This window comes from Jaculus jaculus, chromosome 3 (assembly GCF_020740685.1).
Source record: "Jaculus jaculus isolate mJacJac1 chromosome 3, mJacJac1.mat.Y.cur, whole genome shotgun sequence".
NCBI lineage: Eukaryota > Metazoa > Chordata > Mammalia > Rodentia > Dipodidae > Jaculus > Jaculus jaculus.
Window position 1 is genome coordinate 69,019,578 of NC_059104.1, and position 13,752 is coordinate 69,033,329.

Consider the following 13,752-nt stretch of genomic DNA (forward strand, 5'->3'; position numbering starts at 1 on the left):
ACTTTCCACTCTCTGTGCACAGTGCGCTCACACGTGCTCATGCTTGCTTTCTCTCTCTCCCTCTCTCTCTCCCTCCCTCCCCCCCCCCTCTCTCTCTATCTCTCTCTCGCTCACTCTCTGCTTTACCTGCTCTTCTCACCAGGTCCTTCTAGGCAAGGTCTCAGGAATACACTTTCATTCAGCCCCTCCCCCATACTCATCCTCACTCTCTACTTTTAACCTGGTCGCCACAAATGACCTGGCCCCAACAGCTTCATCTGTCTCCTGTTCTTCTCTGTGGCCCCCCGCCACTACCATCTCTTCTCTTCCTCTGTCCCTTCTTGCCCAGCATACTCATTCTAGCAGGGACGGAATGTACTCTTTACATGAGGTCGCAGACTACTGAAGGAATCATTCACGTTCCCTTTTCCCAAGTCTGATTTACCCCAGATTGAACAACATTTTAAGGCCTTTCACCACTGATCCAACATGCTATACTAAAAAATTTTGCTACCTATCCAGGCCTATGACCTAACCTGATGCCCACTTAACTGATAACATTTTCCCAGATACTTGCTGTCCCCAGGGAGGACCCAGACTGAAAACACCATGCTCCCACTAACAAGGTTTGGTTTTAATCTCCAGAGTTGTAAATAAAATAGAAATTTAAAATGGGAATGCATAGTTTCTGAATGAATATGTGAAAGGGAAATGGTTGTCTGGAGTTCATATGAAAAGTACACTTAAAATTAATGTGTATATATGAGTATGTATGCGGCTCACAGCCCTAAAGCTGCAGAATGATTTCTGTTCTGAGCAGTGCCATTTCATTGTGGGGGATGTTCTCCACCAAGCCCATTATACTAGATGGCATGGCCAACTTTTATTGTTGAATGTCCCCCAGAAGGAACAGTGAAAGTAATTAAGATCACAGGCCAAAAGAAAATGTAAGATTCTCCTACTCTTAAAGAGTTGTAAAATGGCAGGATCAAAAAGCTGCCTTATAGCCCTGAAGAAAAGTCCAAAACAATTCCTGGAATTTAGGAAGGAAAAAAAAGAGGAGGTGGGAGTTATGCTGTTCCCCAGGGGCAAGAAGTAGATCAGGAATAATAAAGTTCTGGGCCAGTCCAGGCAGATGTACCTGTAATGTGTCACTTGGTGCTTTCCCCGGAAAGGCTTGATCTGTAGATGGCCAGATGGCCCTGGGAGTAAGTGTGGCGGGGGGGGGGGGGGCCAACACACAAGTCTCATTGTTGGGCAGAGAGACAAGACACAGAGGTAGCACCTTCCTCACAGACTGTTATAACTGTTGAAAGAACTAAAGGGGCTCACATTTGTAAAATGCTAACAACTGTGCCTTGCTGGATTTCATTAAGCAATGAAAACCATAAATTTGAAAACAATTACAAGAAAGCAGTATATACCCAAAAGGCATCTTTTGTGAGGTCAAAATTCAAAACTATGATAAAAGAAAAGCCAAAACATGGAGGTGGGTTGAAATACATTTGAGATACTTTTTAAAGACTAAGGAAAATAAAGACAACAATAGATAGAATTAAAAGCTACAGATGTACATCAAAATCAAGTCTCTATGGTAGAAAATGGCACAAAAGATCCCATTTAAAACAGCAACCAAAAGATAAAACATTCTAGAAATGAATCTATACAGAGATATGCCCACAGAAATAAAAAACGAACATCATTTAAAAATTAAATATATAGAAAGGGACTTCTAGTTAGAAAATTGTCTAGTATGATGATGTTAATTTTCCCAACTATTTTTTAGAACTAATCCAATTTCAATAAAATATATAATATTTTTAAATCTTACAAATGGATGTTAAAGGTTATCTAGGAATAGAAATGCCAGCATTTGTATATGGTTTGAATGTAACCCTCAAAGGCCCCCAGTGTGGTGGTATTTAGGAAGTGGTAGACAGAACCTTTAGGGAAAAAGGTTAATGCAACCAACTATTGGAGGGTGCTATCTCTGGAAGGATACACATAGTTCACATAGTATTCCTGGGGTGCTGGTTAGTTCCTATAAGAACAGGTTATAATAAAAAGAGCAAGCCTGTTTTATGAATCCTTCTGGTGTTCTGGCATACCACACTACTTCCAAATGTGCTTCACAAATGTAATGTGACAGCCACAAGGCTTTCATCAGAATCTAAACAGGAGGGGCTACCCAACGTGGGATTTTCAGTTCTAAAACCATAAATTAAATAAACATCTCTGCAGACTGAGGAGATGGCTCAGCAGGTAAGCTGCGAGCATGAGGGCCTGAGACTGACTGAGTTCAATTTCGCAGAACCCACATAAACAGCTAGCCATAGCACATATGGCTGTAACCACAGTCCTGTGGTGAGCCAAGACCAGAAAATTGCTGTGGCTTCCAAACTGCAGCTTCTATTCAGAAAGACTCTGCCTCAAGGAAATATGATGGGATTTATGCTAGAGAAATGACACTTGACATTCTCTGGCCTCCAGGTGAATATACATATACACATGCATAAACCAACCACACATCACACACTACACATACAAATCAATCTCTCTTCTACACATATACTACTCAGTATCAAATAGTTACCTACTACACATTAAGTCTACAAACTTATTCACCTTTTAACTGAAAAACTGATATTCTGACCAACATCTCCCAATTTTCTCCACCCCCAACCCTAGTAAACACCCTTCTCCTTTTTAAATATTTATTTATTTATTTGCAAGGTAAGAGAGGACAGACAATGGACGTGCTAGGGCCTCTTGCCACTGAAAATAAACTCCAGATGTATGCGCCACTTTGTATATCTAGCTTTATGTGGGTATTGGGGAATAAGCCTGGGTTATCTGGCTTTGCAAGCAAGTACCTTTAACCACTGAACCATCTCCCCATTTCCCTTCTAACTCTCTATAAGATCAACATTCACATAGTACTTATCTTCATGTCTGATTGTTTTTCACCTAACATAATATACTCCCAAGTTCACCCAAGTTACAAAAAAAAAAGAAATAACTTTCTAAGAAGAAAAAGATAGAAAACTCACATCTATGGAATAAGATGCTTTGATATGACAGGAAGAAGTAGCAAATACCAGTGGGAAAGGTCATGTTATTTTAAAAAATTTGAAAAAGTCAGAATAAAATTTTAATTGAAAAAAAATTAAATTTTTTAAAGATGAAACAATAAAAACAGAATGTACTGCAGTTTCTGATTTTAGGACAAGGAAAACAACTGCAGCATAAAAGCAATGGAAATCAAAATGAAACCTGGCTGTATACAAAAACAAAAAACCAAACAAAATTGAAAGCAAACTTAGACAAATACTCAGATCAAATGATAGAAATTAGCAAACTTAGTAAGAGCCCATAAACATGGAGAAATTATGAAGGATATGTTATTAGACAAATTAAGAAGCAAAATGTATATAGTTTGTAGTATTTTCTATAAATGGGTAATTAAGAATATATTTTTAAATGGCTTACTTAACAAATGAACAGCAGGAAAACATAGTGCCAGGCATGGTGGCACATACCCGTACTTGGGAGACAAAGGCAGGAGGATCACTGAGTTTGAGGGCAGTCTGAGCCTACATAGTGAATTTCAGGTTAGCCTGGGCTACAGTAAAACCCTACCTCAAAAAAAAAAAAAAAAAAAAAAAAAAAAAAAACCAAAGCACCAAACATGAGGACAGAATGAATGAGAATAGCTGAGGGCAGTAGAAGCAAAATCTTCAAGTAAAGGAATAAGATGAGAAAAAAATAATAATAATATGATGGAGAATGGAATTTCAAAGGGGAAAGTGGGGGGGGGATTACCATGGTATATTTTTGTATAATCATGGAAAATGCTAATAAAAACTAAAAAAAAATACTTTGCTACTTTATTTATTTTGGTTTTTGGAGGTAGGGTCTTGCCCTAACCCAGGCTGACCTACAATTCACTGTGTAGTTTTAGGCTGGCCTTGAACTCAAGAGTGATTCTCCTACCTCTGTCCCCTCCCCCAACCACTGTTGGGATTAAAGGCATGCACTAGCATGCATGAAGCATTCTTCATAGTTTTAAATCATATAAATAAATACAAAAATACATATCATATTTATTCAGTTAGTAAGGAAGAACATGTTTTTGTTTTCTTGAACTATAGAAAACTGAATGAAAATCAACCAAAGAGACTGAATTCATTGAACCCATAAGTGCTATATACTATTGTGTGGCATGAACCCTTTCTTGGGGGAAGCCAAGAGTGCTTTTTTCCACATAGACAAAGATACATGACACTCTGAAGGATGATTCCACTGAAGTTCAACCAGGTGCACCTACAAATTTATTGGGTTTCCTTGCAGAGCAGGGGTGAGGAGCTACTTATAAGAGCATGGATAACCACAAAGCAGCTATAGCATCACCAAGTCTCACTCCCAGCATGGACAATGACCTCCCAATAGCTACACAGACGGAGCTCCGATCTTTGACCCTCTATATTCTCTATCTCCCCCGAAGGCCACGAGAACATGTGTGTCATACAACTGTCAAGGGGACACATGAAATATCATATGAGAATCCACTGACCCTCTCTCACCCACTCTTTCGGTGCTGGAATGTCAACCAGCCCCATTATCAAGGTGTGTTCTAGGTGGTCACAGCTGCTTCAGATAAAGATGGCAACTGTTGTTCCTAAGGAACAGTGTCAAACACCATACGGTAAAATTTCTTTGGATGTGATTAAGATAAGGATTCTGAAATTACATTACCCTAGATTAAAAGACACAGAAGCATCTCTGCAAGAGAAAGGCATATGAAACAAGACAGACAGAAGAGAAACTATCTGACCACAAAAACAAATTTCTGGCAAAGCATCTGAATGGTTATTTGAACAGAAAGAGGAAGGGAGAAGGAGAAGGACACTACCTAGAAAAATATGTCTCAAAATGTTGTCACTCACACAATAATCAAAACATAAGTTAAAAATAGTATTATTTGACTGGGTGTGGTAGCACATGCCTTTAACCCCAGCACTTGCAAGGCAGATGTTAGGAGGATCACTGTTGAGTTTGAAGCCACTGTGAGACTACATAATGAATTCCAGGTCAGCTTGAAGAAAAAAAAAAAAAAGGGCTGGAAAGATGGCTTAACAGTTAAGGTGTTTGCCTGCAAAGCCAAAGGATCCTGGTTTGATTCTCCCGGACCCACATAAGCCAGATGCACAAGGGAAAGCATGCATCTGGAATTTATCTGCAGTAGCTGAATGCCCTGGCATGCCCATTCTCTCTCTCTCTCTCTTTCTCTCTCCCTCTCTCCTCCCTCCATCTTTCTCTCAAATAAATGTTTAAAAAAAGATGTCATTTAAAAAAATACTATTTGACCCCCAAAATCCCACCTCTAAGAATCTACATAAAAGAAATTCACTTAGAGTTAACAATATAAATTACAAGTCTTTAAAAACTGTCTTTTGGAAAACACTTAACATTAAAAAAAAATACAGTATAACTAAATGCATAGAGCAAAATATACCAATTGAACAGACAGTATGATCCCAATTACAGAAAAGGTAGAAATCAATTATATGGTAACTAAAAGGGCACTAATGTTACAGGGATTCTAATTTCCTTTATACATGTTTCTTGGCACTTAACAAATTTCCTCTACAAAATATACAATGCCCATCACCAGGGAAAATAATTACTTCTAAATATACATAAATTTAAATGGAAAGAAGAAAACCTTCCTGGTTGGGCGGGGGTGGGGGGTGGGGGGTGGACACAGGCTGTTAATCCCAGCACTGTGGAGGACAATTTAGGAGGATCACTTTGACTTCAAGGCCAGACTGAGACTACATAATGAATTCCAGGTCAGCCTAGGCTAGAGTGAGACCCTACTTCGAACTCCCCCCAAGAAAACTTGAATACATTAAAAAATGTTAATAAGAGACATCTCTCAGCAACAGAATGACTGTTGAAATTCACAGGTGGAAGTAATTCAGAGGATGGAGTGGTTTGATTCAGGTGTCCCCCCATAAACTTAGGTGTTCTGAATGCTAGGTTCCCAGCTGATGGAGATTTGGGAATGCATGCCTCCTGGAGGGAGTGTATTGTTGGGGGCGGGCTTATGGGTGTTACAGCCAGTTTCCCCATTGCAGTGTTTGGCACATTCGCCTGTTGCTATTGTCCACCTTGTGTTGGCCAGGAGGTGATGTCCACCCTCTGTTCATGCCATCATTTTCCCCTGCCATTGTGGACCTTCCCCTAGAGCTTGTAAGCCAAAATCAACCTTTTTTTTTTTTTTTTTTTGGCACAAGCTGTTCTTGGTTGGGTGATTTCTATTAGCAATGTGAACCTGACTGTAACAGTAAAGTGGTACTGAGGAGTGGGATTGCTGCTAGACACCTTGACTATGTGGCTTTGGCCTTTTAGAGCTGATTTTCAAGAGAAATGTGGAAGGATTTGAAACCTTGGCCTAAGAGATGCTGTGCTGTAAGTACAGCTTGATGGACTATTCTTGTCAGAGTTGAAAGACCTAAATGCAGCAAAAACTATGGACTGTGAGGGTTGGCTTATGAGGGTGAGAAAGAGCTTTGCCTGCACTGGGCTAGCAATTTGTGTGAGAAGCTTGCTGTTATGCCCATGTCCTGAAAAGTTGTGCAGGGGTGCTTTGCGTAGAAATGAATTGGTGTGAGCAGAAGGATATGGCACAGCAAGCAAAATCTTTGGGTGAACTGTTGCCTGTTCAGCTGCAATTGAGAGATTACAACCTTTGAGACTTTGATAGTTGACCTTCGCTGGGGCAACAGGAAGAGTGCAGACTCTTTTGAAGGGGCCTGAGTGCTCAAGGAGTCCTGTTCTTCAAAGTCTGCTTTATTCCCCCCATGAATTAATAAATTGGCACCCTACCTGGTATTGTGGAGTATAAGAAATGCAGGAAAGAGAGAGTTTGCAACACAGTCTTGTGTTTTGGAAATGGCCATGGGCAGTGTGAAGCAGGTTTGCTGGATGCCTGCATGGAGACCCCATGAGGCCATGAGGATGAACCGTGGCTTGCAGTAAAGACGCAGTGGAGATGCCAGGACCACGAGATGGCTTCCAAGGAGAGCTGCCGGCCCTGATGAAGTTTTCCGGGACTGTGAGTAGCCTAGCTTGAGGGGTGGAACTAGAATGCCAGAAACTTTTTTGTTTTGTTTTGTTTTGTTTTGTTTTATCGAGGTAGGGTTTCACTGTAGCCCAGGCTGACCTGGAATTCACTATGGAGTCTCAGGGTGGCCTTGAACTCACGGCAATTGGCGATCCTCCTACCTCTGCCTCCCAAGTGCTGGGATTAAAGGCGTGCACCACCATGCCAGGCTAATGCCAGAAACTTTTGCTGCTGGTTAAAATTATCAGACTTAGAGATTTGTCACTAACTAGAGTTGTTGGATTCGAAGCTACAGAATTTGATGTCTTCCCTGACTGTTTTTAATCATGTATTGCTTGAGTATTTCTTTGCTATGCCCAGTGCCATCTTTTGTAGTGTGAAAGTTTATTCTGTGCCATTATGGATTTGGGGGGGGGGGGGCGAATCTTTTGGTATTATGGCTCAGTTAAAAGATCTTGGACTGTGGGGACTTTTAAAGTTGGACTGAAGGCATTGTATTTTACATCATGTATGGATATTAGTTTATGGAGGTTAGGGGAGGAATGTGGTGGTTTGATTCACATGTCCCCCATAAACTTAGGTGTTCTGAATGCTAGGTTCCCAGCTGATGGAGATTTGGGAATTAACGTCTCCTGGAGGGAATGTTTTGTTGGGGGCGGGCTTATGGGTGTTATAGTCAGTTACCCCTGCCGGTGTTTGGCACATGCTACTGTTGCTATTGTCCACCTTGTGTTGGCCAGGGGGTGAAGTCCACCCTCTGCTCATGCGATCGTTTCCCCCACTCCCATCATGGAGCTTCCCCTTGAGCTTGTAAGCCAAAATAAACCTTTTTCCCACAAGCTACTCTTGGTTGGGTGATTTCTACCAGCAATGCGATCCTGACTGCAACAGAAGGGTTATGTTCAATATTAACTGTCCTCTCTCAAGTTATATAATCAGAAAAATAATATAACATGGTTTGCAAAAGTAATTATTGTCAGGCGTGATGGTTCATGCTTTTAATTTTAGCACGTGGAAGGAGGAGGTAGGTGGATCACCATGAGGCCACCCTGAGACTACATAGTGAATTCCAGGTCAGCCTGAGCTAGAGTAAAATCCTGCCTTGAAAAATGAAAAAAAGTAATTATTTACTAAATGCATTTTTAAAATATGTAACAGCTCCTCACTCTTCAAAAAAGTTCAAATATGAGCTGGAGAGATGGCTTAGTGGTTAAGGTGCACACCTGAGAAGCCTAAGGACCCAGGTTCGATTCCACATAAGCCAGATGTACATGGTGGCACATGCATCTGGAGTTCGTTTGCAGTGGCTACAGGCCCTGGTGTTCCCATTCATTCTCTCTCTCTCTCTCTCTCCTTTCCTCCCTCCCTCCCCCTCTCTATCTAATAAATACATAAACAAAAATAAAATCTTTTTTAAAAGTTTAATTATTTTTTTTAAATTTTATTGATTGATTGATTGATTTTTTGAGGTAGGGTCTCACTCTGGTCCAGGCTGACCTGGAATTAACTATGTAGTCTCATGGTGGACTTGAACTCATGGTGATGCTCCTACCTCTGCCTCCCAAGTGCTAGGATTAAAGGTGTGTGTCACCATGCCCAGCCAGCCATATGTTATGTTTTATTACAAACTACTTTTATTATCACAAAAGAATTCATTCATTCTTTACACTATCATATAAATGCCCAAACAAAAATGTATTTATTTAGTAAAGAACAAAGGTAATCGGAAGTATAAAAGTGAAAAATGGATTACAAATACTTAAGGAGAATAAATTACCCAGAGACTTGAAACAAAATCAAATAAATTACAACAAAAGAAGTACTTAATACAAAACATCAAGAAAAGCTGAAGACTATTAAACACTAGAATAAAGCAACTTACACTTATAAAACATAGTAGAAAGCATAATGATCAAAATCTGATTTGTCACTGAAGCATCTCTAAATGGTACAACCATTAAAGTGACATCAGAATACTTCTTTACAACACTGTAATCAGGTCACCAACTAAGTCAAAAGCACAACCCTAATCCTACTTCTCTAGCAGTTAAAAATAGTAAAATGACCTTAGTGTGTGAGTGTATCTTGTTACACACCCAAGAGTCATGAAGAACCAGATGGGTAATTTCTCCAAAAGAAAGCTAAGTACTTACCATATCCCTCAATACTCCAGCCCAAAAGGACCTCCTTCAGTGGGGAAACTGTTCATCATCTGTGCTATCCAGTATGGTCACCACATGTGCTTATGGAACACTTGAAATGGGACTAATGTGACTGATGGTCACCAAATTAGACAATGCTACTCTAATCTGTGTGCATAAATATTTGTCTTAATGGGTTTCTTTCATATTTATTCACATTCAATTCATCATAAGCTTCTACAAAGGAATAAGTTCACTTCCTTTTGAGTAAACATAACAAATACCTAAAAAATGCAGATACTTTACCATCTCCATCTGAATCTTCTACCATTGGATTTATTTCTACCATGGTTGCATCATATTTCAGAAAAAGGTTATAAAGCTTCATCATGTTTTCTGCTGCAGAATCCACAACAGAAGATGGAAATCCCATTTTCTGTGCAAGCTGAAAAAAAAATTTAGGTAATAATTTCCATAGTATGCCCAGTAAGCATTAAAATACCACAAACAAAAAAACTATCATTTAAAGTTTTCATTGTAAAGATAAGCATAAGTCACTTCTGAAGCAATCACTGAACCAGATCCATTACTGTTTTAAACAGAACAAATAAGAAAATGATTCAGACAATTTGAGGGCTTGCCATTCACACTTATTAGAATTCTAGTGCTCAATCTATAGCTTGCATCCTGTCTCCATGCTTATGACCCACATAAACTGAAAAAGAGGCTTGTAACATTAAAACTCCACATTAAAAATGGACTTTTAATCCACTTGGCACTTTTAGAGTGCCATGCAGCATTAAAAAAAAAAAAAGTGGATTGATAATTACAATGGTTTAAACAATGGCTAAAATATTAAGTCATTGTATTTTACACCTTTTGTGTAATTTAAAAAATGTCTACCAAAGAAGCAGCATAAAAGATTATTAAAAGCCACAGGTTGACACATCATGCACACATTTTGTCCCCCACAGAATTATTGACCGCTGCTCCTACAACGCATAAACCACAACCCCATAGGGAATACTTGCAACCCCACTGAGGAGTGACCCCAACAGAATGGGGGTAGGGACAAGGGAAAAGAGGGTACTAACACACGATGTATCCATAAAAAATTTGTTGGTAATAATCATAAGAAAGAAAGAGTCTACCAAACAATGAGAACACAAGAATTCAAATGAGTATTAACACTTAATACATGCTGTACAGACCCCAAAGGTAAAAGTATTTAAGCTTCTTTAGTAGAAGAGTTACAGTTCTCAGCAGAAATTCCGTTAATAAATATCTGCAGAATTTTTTAAACATCAAAATAAAGATCCTCCCTAACCCAGCAGTTCTAGTTCACAAAATTTGTACAGAAACAAATATCCATCACTTCCAAAGTTCTGTAAACAATTCCAAAACACAGAAGTAGAAGATGATGATGCTCTGGGGTGCAAATAATCCTTTGTCTTTTGAATTACTCTCAAAAGCTGCAACACATTCTTTTTACTTTCAGTAATAGAAAAATCTTAAAATTCTTTGAAGGTGACTATGCTTTATGAGGATTCAAGTAGCAAAAACAGTACAGTAGATACCAAACAAAGGAATGTAATTTTTAGCTAAGATATACTTTAAATAAAGAGTAGTAAAACATAAGGTTCTACTTTGCTACAAGACTAGATCACAACTCATTAGTTTTATTGACTTGAAAGACTTAAAAATCTAATATAACTATTATCAATCCAATGTGACATTAATTTGCCAAGCACTGTGCAAGGCATCAAAATGCTTATTTTAGCATATTAGCTTATTTTATTCTGAGCATATTATTCTTTCAAGTATTCTTATAAATCAAGTATTTTCTTTCTCATTAAAATTTCATTCTCACCCACACTTCTCAATCAAATTTCTGTCCCTCTGAAACACACCATTGAAATGTTTCCCTATCTCCTTTGAGCCTTGGGTCACATTTTGCTTTTACTACACTTCAGCCCTATTAAGCATTGTTTTCCCAATAACTAATGGTTAATTTCAAGCTTAAGATGAACCATTCATGTTTATACCCAAGCCAAACAATGTAACTTATTTTCAGACCTAAACCCAACCATTTAATCAATCATTACAAATATTACCAAGCAGCTATCACATGACAAAGTATTAAATTCTATGGTTGATCTGGAGGAAGCAGAGGTGTGGACCAAGAAGGCACTAAAGGACAGTACAGAGTACCAGAGAAATTATAAGCAAAATTTATTGTGTACGTATATACTAAAAGAAAATCCATATAATTCATGAGATTCTTAAGTATCCATATATGTTCCCAAAATAAAGCAATTGATTCATCATTAAGACATAGGATACTTCCTACCTGCATGTACAATTTATAGGTATTAAAGAAAACACCAGTACACATTCTTTTTACTTTCAGTAATAGAAAAATCTTAAAATTCTTTGAAGGTGACTATGACACAATCAGGATATAAAATGGAAAAACAATCATTGATAATCACCACATACGATAAAAAAAAAAAACAAAACTAAAATAGAAAGAACTTGTTGTGGAAAAGGAGACTTATAAATTATAAAGGGATCTATATCAGATCAATCACAATGAAAGAACCCATAAGTAAATTATAAAAGAAATGATAATTTGAAATAAGAAATTTTGAGTGACTGGATGTATATGAAGACACTAGAGAATTATTTTTAAATGTTACTAACTACAATCATGATACAGTGGCCCTTTTTTTAAAAAATCTCTCTTTTAAAGATACCTAGTGAAATATTTGTAAACAAGATTAATTTGTCTTGAATTTTGAGTATGACAATCACTTAAATTTTTACAAATTATTTTTGCTAAGCTATAATTATCTACTTAAAAACTAAAAGCATTTCAGAGTACAACATACTGAGACAGCTTGTTCCTTTTTGATGCCTTCCATGATATCAACAGGTTCTTTAACTATGGCTTCAGGGTTTTCAGCAGCAACATCTTCAATGTTAACACCACCTTGTGCACTTCCTATTAACACAGGACCCTAGCAAAGGAGGAAAAAAAAAAAAATCTAGATTTTATTGTAGGTTCTTCATAAAGTTTTAAAACCTACCTGTGCACAACATCTCTGTTCTTTATTTTAAAACATTCTTGATAATTTATTTTTCTATATCCAGCAGAGTGCCCCCTCACAAACACTCAACTAAAACAATGGGAAGGAACCAAAAGAGATAATAATAAGATAATGGCTTACTTGCAAGAAAAAAGGATCAAATACACAAAAACTTATACCAAATACGTAAAAATAATCAAATGAAGGAAGTAGAATCTATGCATGTTTCATTCAAACTGAAGGCACTACAGTATTGCTGGAAGTAAATACATTAGAAAATTATGGAAACACTGCCCATTCAGGCACTGTCACACCAGCAGGCACTGCCGGCTGATGCCACTCACTCACTCATTGCTACTGGAAGTCAACGACTGCAATGGCTAGATTGCATAAACAGAGAATACTAGCTAAGCACCAGCATTCACCTGTCTCTGCTTTCTGGCTGAAGATCCAATGTGGCCAGCTGCTTCATGCTCCTACCACCATTTCTTTCCTATTAGCAATCAAGAGCCATGAGTTTGAGGTCACTATGGGCTACAATAAAAGTTCCAGATCAGGGCTGGAGAGATGGCTTAGCGGTTAAGCGCTTGCCTGTGAAGCCTAAGGACCTCAGTTCGAGGCTCAGTTCCCCAGGTCCCACGTTAGCCAGATGCACAAGGGGGCACACGCATATGGAGTTCGTTTGCAGAGGCTGGAAGCTCTGGCGCGCCCATTCTCTCCCTCTCCAGTGTCTGTCTGTCGCTCTTAAATAAATAAATAAATAAATAAATAAATAAAATTAATAATAAAAAAAAAGTTCCAGATCAGCCTGGGCTAGAGTAAGATCCCACCTGAAAACAAAATAAAATAGCACACAAAGTGGAAAATAGTATCTCCAATCACAGATGAGATGATCTTATTCATAGAAAATTCTGCAGATCTCACACACATACACATACATACACACACTGATTTTAACAATATTGAAAAGTAAAAAACCAAAAAGAAAAAATCAATGACATTTCAAATACTAACAATAAATCTGAAAAGGAAATAATCCCATTTGCAACAGCATCAAACAAGAAAATACTTAAAAATAAACTCAGGGACTAGGAAGATGACTCAGCTTTGCTTCCAAAACCTGCAGGCCCAGGTTCAATTCCCAAGCCAACCACACGAGCCAGACACAAGATCAAGGCCAACTTGAGCTACACAGTGAGTTCAAGACCAGCTACATAGTGAGACCCTGTCTGAACTAAACAAACAAAACAAAGTTCTAGAGGTATTACACAAAGTGTGCACTTAATTCTTTTTAAAAAATTTTATTTATTTATTCGAGAGCAAGAAAGAGAGAAAGAATGGGCACACCAGGGCCTCCAGCCACTGCAAATGAACTCTAGAAGCATGCGCCACCTTGGGCATTTGGCTTACGTAG

General features: G+C 38.3%; 1 protein-coding gene across 1 annotated transcript in view; it reads right to left on the minus strand.

The window, feature by feature from the left end:
• The window catches only part of Sucla2 (succinate-CoA ligase ADP-forming subunit beta), a 73,413-nt gene that overhangs the window by 14,720 nt on the left and 44,941 nt on the right, over positions 1–13,752 (minus strand). The window contains exons 5-6 of the mRNA XM_004665878.2: positions 12,141–12,269; positions 9,556–9,694 (exon numbers count right to left, since the gene is read on the minus strand). Coding sequence (XP_004665935.1) covers positions 9,556–9,694; positions 12,141–12,269 — 268 coding nt within the window. The remainder of the gene's footprint in view (positions 1–9,555; positions 9,695–12,140; positions 12,270–13,752) is intronic.